The 9,422-nt window shown below is 39.3% G+C and overlaps 1 protein-coding gene across 3 annotated transcripts in view; it reads left to right on the top strand.

Annotated features, from left to right (window-relative positions):
• The first annotated feature begins 238 nt into the window (after positions 1 to 238).
• The window catches only part of SLC25A14 (solute carrier family 25 member 14), a 30,810-nt gene continuing 21,626 nt past the window's right edge, over positions 239 to 9,422 (top strand). The window contains exons 1-4 of one of the 3 annotated variants that reach the window (XM_021685708.1): positions 239 to 325; positions 422 to 575; positions 6,074 to 6,167; positions 7,461 to 7,608. In XM_021685708.1, the coding sequence (XP_021541383.1) occupies positions 444 to 575; positions 6,074 to 6,167; positions 7,461 to 7,608 (374 nt within the window). In that variant the 5' untranslated portion in view covers positions 239 to 325; positions 422 to 443. Of the gene's footprint in view, positions 326 to 421; positions 576 to 837; positions 953 to 6,073; positions 6,168 to 7,460; positions 7,609 to 9,422 lie in introns of those variants that run through there. The other 2 variants (XM_044911683.1, XM_044911684.1) reach the window with 2 other exon arrangements.

The following is a 9,422-nucleotide window of genomic DNA, read 5'->3' as shown; positions in this document are numbered from 1 at the left end:
CTCATTTTCCTACTTTTAAGTCCTCTGCCCCGCCCCCCTCATTTTCCCTCCTTTTTCGTACTTTGCGCGCAGGCGCCCCGCCCCGCCCCGCCCCTTCACTACGATTGTCTCGTCCCTTCACTACGATTGTCCCGCCCCTCGCGTCACTTAGGTTCGGCTGGCCGCTCTCCTCTTAAGCCCCGCCCCTTTCCTAGCCCTAGTACGCGCGAGGTGGGTGGTAACGCGGTAACCAGGCGACATCTCTGCCCCCGACTGGCGAGCATGTGAGCTGCAGAAGCTGTCAAATTCTCACGCCTTAGTTCTCTCTCCCTACACCTTCCAAAAGGTTGCCCTTTCTGGGTCTTTGCATCCGCAGCCGGCTCGACTTCCCCCGTTAAGACCCCTGTCGTTTCCACCTCTCATTTCGTGCCTTCTTTTTTAGGCTTTGAGGAGGTGGTGTTGGAATGCCTGTGCCACCGTTGCCGGGGCGACGACTTGGTTACTTCCGTTGGTCTCAATGCTTCCGGGTTGGCATTGCGGTGGCGTTTCCGACTGTGGGAGCCTCGGCTTCCCAGTCGTCCGATGAGCCCGAGCAGGTGAGGGGGAGCTCCTGGACTTCCAGGCTGGGGAGCGGGGCTGGGCCGCGCCAGGCCGCGCGGGGCCGGGCTGGCCTGGTTCCCGGCCTGGGAGGGGCTTAACGGTCCTTTGATCTCTCTCTCCCCTCAGCTGAGTCCCTTCCCTGTCTTTCACTCTTCTGGCATCGGTGGTTTTACTTCTTCGATTGAACCCTGCTTCCTCGACCCCCTTGGGAGGCCGCCTTCTTCAGGCGCCTCCCTTCTCTCCACGAACTCGCTCTGACAGCTGAGGAACTGGCAAGATCCTGCTACCCAGAGGGTGAATGGGTATCTTTCCTGGAATAATCCTAATTTTTCTAAGGGTGAAGTTTGCAACGGCGGCCGTGATTGTAAGCGGAGTAAGCAAACACCTCCATTGTGTTAGTGTGAGGGATGCTGTTAAAAGATGCTCCCCTTCAGTTTCTATCCCCTGCCACTCCTTAAGGTCAAGGCATTGAAGGCATCTATTAAAATGCAGTTCAGCTAACTAATTGGGATGACAGCCATTATCAACATGAATTAGATTCTCAGACAAGGTAACAGCAGGGACGTTTGTGGTTTTCTGTCAGTGTTTGCTTGTTTTTTCCAGGCTAGGGATGCTTGGAGTTATTATGAACTCTTGTTTTCATTCCCTCCATCATCAAGTTCCTTTGTGTTTCTATTTTATAAGTTTATCTCTAACCTCATTGCCAACAAGCATCTTGTCTGCTTTACTTCATACCATCTTAAGCTAGTTTCCTTGCCTCTCTCCTTTGTAATCCACTGCTTGCTGCAGCCCTAGTAAGCTAACTAAAATGTGGATATCCTCATGTCCCTTCCCTGTTCAAAAACTTATAGTATCCCTCTCACGCTGCCACACACGCATTTTGGTTTTAAGCTTTTCAGTGTAACCTTTTCCTTACCGTACTTCTTGTCTGAGAATTGTTTCAATCTGTTAAGGGAATTCTCTGTTCCAGTTAGGTTCCACTCTTCCTTCTCGGAACAAACTCTACTGATGCCTGCCTCCACCTGCTGTGCTTTTTCCACATTTGTGTCTCTCTTCATCCTGTTTTCATCCTCCACCCCTCTCTTACCTACACTTATCCTGATTCTGCCTGCACTCTGGCAAGGCCCATTTTAAGTCTTTCACATCTAGAAGCCTTTCAAATTATTCAGGCCCATGCTGTTTGTCTCCTTTTCCATGCTCCTGCTCTTGTAGTTTGTAATATATAATTTAGTGCTTAATTTTTCTCTAATGAACTACTTTGATTTCTTCTGCCAGACTATAAGCTTTTGAAAGGCAAGTACTATATTTTGTACAACTTTATCCCCACCCCAATCTCCTTGATTATCCAGGAAAGATAGGTTGAATGATAGATATTGTCATATGTTAGAACATATGTTTGTTTTCTTTTAACATGACGTTTATACCCATAGCATGTTGCAGGTTTGGGCATTAAGTATGCCTTCAATAAATATTTGCTTCTCTTTCCATTATTACCTCCGAAGTCTGAGAATCTGTAATGCCTACTCTTTTTTAAAGGAGAAAGTGAGAAAAGCACCCAGATTTATCTGAGCAGATATTTGGAATAGTGTAGTGCTATGTAACTTGTGTTCTAAGACAGTCTTCTCACTCTTTAGGAGATCAGATTTTCCTTAGACTTCAGAACACATTTGCATTTTAAAGACATTTTTCATTGGCTGCTTTATGCGATAAATATTTAAGGTACTATATTTCTGTTTTAACTCAGATGTGACTTCTTTCCTTTTACCCATATCTGGGGATAACCCTCACAAGTAAAAATCATTTTTAGCACTCTTGGGGTCTTTTACACAAGTAATTCTCTGCAAAAAGCCAAGGGAAGAGAATTAGAGAATTGCTGAGGATGAATAAAAACAAAATGTTGTGTACAGAGTGTGTAGCATTGCTCAGGTCTAGCAAGTTAACTTTCTAATTTCTCACATAATCTTTTACATACACACTGCCTACATAGATAAAGGACATTTCACTGGAATCAACCAAGTATTTAATGGCTATATACCCAATTCTGTGCAAGGCTTATGAAAAGTACTGTGAGACATGGTGTTTGCCTTCAGAAATCTTACCTAGATAAGAGAGAAAATAACATGGGGCAACTAGAAGAGAAATCTCATCCTATGTGCCTGAAATTAAGATACAGAAGGGGGTAAATGAATGTTCAAAAAACGTTGCACAACTGTGGAATAGATATAACAGGACATGCATGTATGTGTATGGCCTTATGTAAAAGACTTAGAGGTTTTAGCTGGCATTTTAATGATTTCAGTAGTGTGATATGGCCTCCACAAAAGTGACTGCAATTTTCAGCTGTAGTAAATGGAGTATAATATAGTGAGTGATGAAAATTATTGTGGATGTTTACACTGAGAAAGATGTAGGAGAACATGATAGCTGTCTTTAAATACTTGAAAGACCCCCATAGGGAAAAACAATATGTTTAGGGCGCCTGGGTGGCTCAGTTGGTTAAGCGACTGCCTTCGGCTCAGGTCATGATCCTAGAGTCCCTGGATCGAGTCCCACATCGGGCTCCCTGCTCAGCAGGGAGTCTGCTTCTCCCTCTGACCCTAACCCCTCTCATGTGCTCTCTCTCATTCTCTCTCTCTCAAATAAATAAATAAAATCTTAAAAAAAAATAATATGTTTAATATTACCTCCCCAAATGGTTGAAAACTAGAGGAAAGCAGACTTTTGGCTCCGTATGAGGAAAGAATGTCTAAAAGCAGACCTAATTAAAGATATAAAGGACTTTTTCGTAACAAGATTCTTTCCTAACATGGAGGAAAAGGGATTTTACTGACAGATGAGGGAGTGGTAGCAGTGTTGAATTTGGCCAGTGGTCCCTAGACTTTTGGATTTCATGCACCAATAACGTTTAAGTGAAAGTGTGGGGAGGAGGCACAAATTAAGGTAGCCAGTCTTATTTTACTAAGAAGAATACTAAACCAAATCAACTACCAACTACATTTCATACAGGAAAGGTGATTTAAAAAAATGCTCCAGGAGGAAGAACATGATTTCCTAATAGATAGTTCTTTAAATTAAACACATTCAGCTGAAGAAAAAAGCACTAGGTGCCCTTATTTTCTTCATTTCACCTCAGAATTGTGAAAACTTCATTAAGGAACCGCTGGGCTGACTGACCTAAAATTCCATTCCCTGCTATGGCTCTGCCCCCTGCCTTTAACTGATGTATTGTTCCCTGAACCCTGGGAACATCTTCCTTATTAAAAGTCTGGGCAGCAGGTAGTGAAGTTCTGATAGAGGCTTTCTCTGTAATGAGATGAGTGGAAAGAAGTTGTAAAAAGAAAGCTTTGGAGAGAAGCATAGCAGCCATTTGAAATGCTTGACTGTTTTGGGAAATCTCTAAATTGTGTGTGTGGGGGGGAATGCCCTCTCTGTTGACTAAGAGAGGGGATATGCCATGGTCCTTGCTTTTCCATGCTTACCCTTTCACCATGTGTGTCACGTTTTACTATCAATTGTAATAAAATGTGGTCATAACTGAAAATGTTAATAAGATAATAGTACTCAAGACTCATTTCAAACTGCAGCTCGTACTTGAAGTGCCTATTCCTACTTTGCTTTTTAGAATTTCTTTCAACAACTTTCCTCCAAAAGAGCTATCTATTCCAGACTCTATGTATCAGATGGACTGGCTGATCACACTATGCTTAAAGGAAGTGTCCATAATTATTTTTGTGGCCTCTTACTAAAACATTTGTCTGCATGTTTGCTGTCCTCTTTGGAAAATTGTTCATTTGTGCTTAGTTACAGAGATTTCCTTTTGTGGAAATAAAGCAAAACCTTGTCTCCCCTAAAAAGAGACTGTGACTCAATGGTGCTAACCTCAGTTTGGGCAGTGGGGGTGGTGAGCAGCAAGTAATAGCTGTTAAAATGTAATTTTGAGTACTTTTCAAAATGTAGTAATGATAATAGCTAATAGTTGAACTAGAGGGTGCTTGGCTGGCTCAGTTGGAAAAGCATGTGACTCTTGATCTTGGGGTTGTGAGTTCGAGCCCCATGTTGGGTATAGAGATTACTAAAAAAATAAACTTAAAAAAAATAATAGTTGCACTAGGTGCCAGTTACTTTTCTAGGTATTTTACATATATCATTTAATTTTCACAATAACCTATAAGATAGTATTTATTATCATCCCCATTTTATGAAAACGCAGGCATGGAGTAGTTAAGTAACTTGGTCACAGAGCTAGTAAGTGGTAGTGTCAGGATTTGAATGTAGGCAGTCTGACTTCTGAATCTTTATTCCTGACCATAAAACACTTGAAGATGTTTTTGAAATTCAATAGTATACGTACTGTGAAGTTCTGGAAAAGGAATAATTTAAAAGAAATCTCAGAGTCCATCTTAAGTGAGATTACTTCCATCTGGACCAGGATTTAGTAGGTGATGCATAGAGCAGTAGTAGATCTTAAAGTGTGGAAGCACCAGCATTATTTGGAAACTTGTATATTCTTAGGCCAAACCCAGGGCACTAATCAGAAATTCTGAGGGTGAGGCCCAACACTATGTTTTAATTCACCTTCTAGATCATTTTGGTGCACCTAAAATTTGAAAACCACTAATCTAAAGGGCAGAGCTGTGGAAAAAAAAATAAAATCCAACAGAGAAATAGCTGAGAGTGGCAGGAAAAAAAACAAAAATGAAAAGATTGAAGATGACAGGTCTAATGGGGGTGGGATGGGGAAGAAGGATAGGGGGCTGGAAATAGAAGTACACTGTTAAAGAGTCTAAACATCAAAGAAAAACAATATTTATATGTATGTGCTTTAAAAGGCCAGGGAAAAAGAAATTCACTAGATGGATATATGTTAAATGTCAGAGAGAAGAGAGACATCATTTATATTGTTTTCATTCCTCTGGGAATCAGAAGGAAGATGAAAAAGTACTTAGTTCAGCTTGGGCTTTGAGGGGAGAAGTTGTATATAGCTAGAAGTAGCTAGATGAACTAAAACCCTGAAGTTTAGTAGAGAGATGAGAGGTCTAAGAACATGAAAGGGGAGTGGTGTCAGCCTTTGCTTTGCACCTGAATCAAGGTAACAGAATACCATGAACTGCTTTTATGAGATGCCTCAGCCTATATAATTTGAACTCCAGGTTCCTTCACTTGTAATTGTCTAGTTGAATGTCTAAGTTGGTTGTGCTGGATGGACTGAAACCTCTTCTTCGGGTGGGGACATGGATAAAATTAAACTAGAGAGAATGAAGGGTGCAAGTTGATCTTTGAGGGAATTGCACGCCTACCCATACAGAATGGCAGTAAAGAACACATTCATGATCATCCAGCACATAAAACAGGATTCCCCATTTTGTTTCATTCCACTTGGTAGGGTTTTTCCTCTACATCTGTTTTATTTGTCAATTTTGTTGATATAAATAATATGATCAGACACAAATGCTCCTCACTCTTGTGCCTTGTTCTGATTTGTGTTTATTTTTAGCAACAGAAAAGTGCCACTGTAAGCCATGAGATGTCTGGTCTGAATTGGAAACCCTTTGTATATGGCGGCCTTGCCTCTATTGTTGCTGAGTTTGGTAAGAATGTGAAAACTGACAAATCTGCTTCTATGTTATAGATGGTAGCTTATGGTGACAGTTATTTTTGATGAAAACTAGAAAAAAAGTGAAAAGAAGCTCATTCTGTTTGTTTTAAAACTATTGTCTCTAAGCCATCAAGTAGTATTTTCTGAGAAAGTACTACAAATGGTATGGTGAGTGAGATTAAGAAAAGTCAAACTTAAGAAGCTCTTTTGATAGTTTAATGATTTGTTAATTTGCTCTAGGCTTAAGTAATATGAAAAGGTAAAGGGAGTTAGATAATATAGGGGTTTCTGCTATATTTTTGCACTAATGGTCTTTCCTTTATGCTAAGTTGTTTATAGCTTTCTTAAAGAGTATCCAAACTTCTTTTTTTTCAAACCTCTGTCCCATTTTAGAAGAAAATTGACTAATAAGATCAAACTAGATTCTTCTCTATTTGGTTTTAATTTTGGAATATTTTTAGATTGTGTTTTTTCATTTTCCAAATTTTCTCTTTCCTAAAATATTCATAAGTGACTCTAATCCATTAATCTTTGTTGACTTTCTTGGCAAATGCTCTGGTGTTGTGATATCAAGGTCATCAGTGATCAGAGCTACGTAATCACCTTGTTAGTTTTAGACTTTGAAAGATTCCCTGGAACATATTTTGTCAATGTAATGGCCACTTCTGTGTGTTGATGTAAAAAAATAAGTTGGTTAAAGAAATTTCCTAAGCACTCTGCTGGTATTAGTCCCAAATTACCTGGGAATCCAGATGAGTAGACCAAATAGGACTTTGCCGTTATCTTTCATAATATTAGGGAACTATTTGTTTCTTGTAAACAGATAAAAGAAAAAAAACCACAAAGCTTTCTAATAGTATATAAGGGTACCTGGAACAGCAATCCCATGCTTTCTTATCCTCTTTGTGAAAATTTGGGGAGATTTTATGAAGGCAAAGTGGGGAGATGAGATGGGGGACAGAGGAAGAGACAAATGCCAAATTGTATGTTACAGATGAATAAAACATTTAAATTATTTTGTATTTATAGTATATTAGGACCATCTTAAAGCACTTCACAGTTTCAGTTATACTGTGGGTCAAATCCTACTGCCTAGATACAGTACAGTATATTTCACTTTACCACATTCAACTCTTCTGACAGTGGTACTCCTAGTAGAGATACCCTCTGTGTGTTATAAAAAGAACTTTGTCTTATGTTTTAAAATTGTCATTGGCTTAAATTTGGCCAAAATTTTAACTGTGACTCTTTGGAAAAACTTATAAATCATTGTGTTCCTTTATAGGAACGTTCCCTGTGGACTTGACCAAAACGCGACTTCAAGTTCAAGGCCAAAGCATTGATGTTCGCTTTAAAGAGATAAAATACCGAGGAATGTTTCATGCCTTGTTCCGCATCTATAAAGAAGAAGGTGTATTGGCTCTGTATTCTGGGTGAGAGTGGATTCTTTCCTTACATCATGAAGGGAAATACTTTTTAAAGGAGCCATGTATTTCAGCTGTCTGATAGTATATGCCCTTCATATTCACCATTCCAATTTGTAATTCAATATTGACGTGCCAGTTTATATTTCACTTGCTTGTAGGTCTCGAGCTTTGGATTTTGTGTTCATCTGGCTTTAAGTGATATGTTTTAAAATGGATATCTCATTGCAGCATTGGCTTTCTCCTGTTTTCCTGAGAGTCATCGATAGCACACTGTGAATAGCAGCACCAGTTAACTGTATATTTCTGTAATATTCTTCCTGAGTTGCCAAATACTCATTTCTTTTAAAATTTTCCTCTTTAAAGAAATACTGTTCTGGGAGCTGAAACATAAAATGCAGAATGAGAGAGAGGGAGACCCATCTATTTGTCAACTTTTAATTAGCTGTAGGTTTGTGGTTTATCATCCATTTTGCCATGTATCTGCTGCCATTTCCTAGGTCACTCTTGCATTCAGGTTACCAGTTTACTGCTCAGAGAATGGACATCAATTTTACTATTAACCTGTGTTAGACTTAATTTTATTTATTTATTTATTTATTTTTAAAGATTTTATTTATTTATTTGACAGAGAGAGAGATAGTGAGAGAGGGAACACAAGCAGGGGGAGTGGTAGAGGGAGGGAGAAGAGAAGCAGGCCTCCTGCAGAGCAGGGAGCCCAATGCGGGGCTCGATCCCAGGACCCTGGGATCATGACCTGAGCCAAAGGCAGACACTTAACGACTGAGCCACCCAGGCGCCCCTAGACTTAATTTTAAAAGATAATTTTCTTAGGGAAAAAGATCAAGTAATACGTTCTGAAGCTAGTGAATCATGGATCAGCTGTTTCATCTTGTTCTTTAATCAGCATGGATAATCACAAGATTATTTTTTTCTAATAGCAAGCAATAATGTCAGAAATATGCATATTTAGTCATCATTTTAAAAATCATAACCATCCAAGCTGCTGTCTTCTATTTATAACTACTAAAGTGTAGTTCTGCAATTTTGAAGAATCTCAAAGGATACGGTATGAGTGAGAATGTCTTCAGTTTATAAGCAGAACTTAAATAGGGTGAAATCTTGGCTCTGTACCTCCTTGATAGATTAAAGATGTATCTGCAATTGTTAGGAAGTATGGTTGATTTTTAAAAAACCTCCATGAGGGGGTTGGGGGGAGGATAGAGTAACTGGGTGATGGACATTAAAGAGGGCACGTGATGTAATAAGCACTGGTTGTTATATAAGACTGATGAATCACTGAACTCTACCTCTGAAACTAATAATACACTATATGTTAATTACTTGAATTTAAATTAAAAAAGAATTTAATAAAAAACAAATGATACCATATAACCCCCCCAAATAAATTAAAAAAATAAAAAATCTCCATGATGTGAATAGTGGTGTATACTTCTTTTTTTCATTGCTAGATTTGGTTTGCTAATATTTTGTTAAGGATTTTTGCATCTAAATTCCTGAGAGATATTGGCATATAGTTTTTTTGCTTTTGTACTCTTTTTGTCTGGTTTTGGTATCAGGGTAATACTAGCCTCATAAAATGAATTGGGAAATATTCTCTCTTCTCTTTTCTGGAAGAGATTGTGTAAGATTGGTGTCGATTTTTTATTTTATTTATTTATTTATTTATTTTAAGATTTTTATTTATTTATTTGACAGAGAGCATGAGAGGGAGGAGGGTCAGAGGGAGAAGCAGACCCCCCGCTGAGCAGGGAGCCCGATGCGGGACTCGATCCCAGGACTCCAGGATCATGACCTGAGCC

This window comes from Neomonachus schauinslandi, chromosome X (assembly GCF_002201575.2).
Source record: "Neomonachus schauinslandi chromosome X, ASM220157v2, whole genome shotgun sequence".
In the NCBI taxonomy this organism is placed as follows: Eukaryota; Metazoa; Chordata; class Mammalia; order Carnivora; family Phocidae; genus Neomonachus; species Neomonachus schauinslandi.
This window is presented reverse-complemented; position numbering and strand designations above follow the sequence as displayed.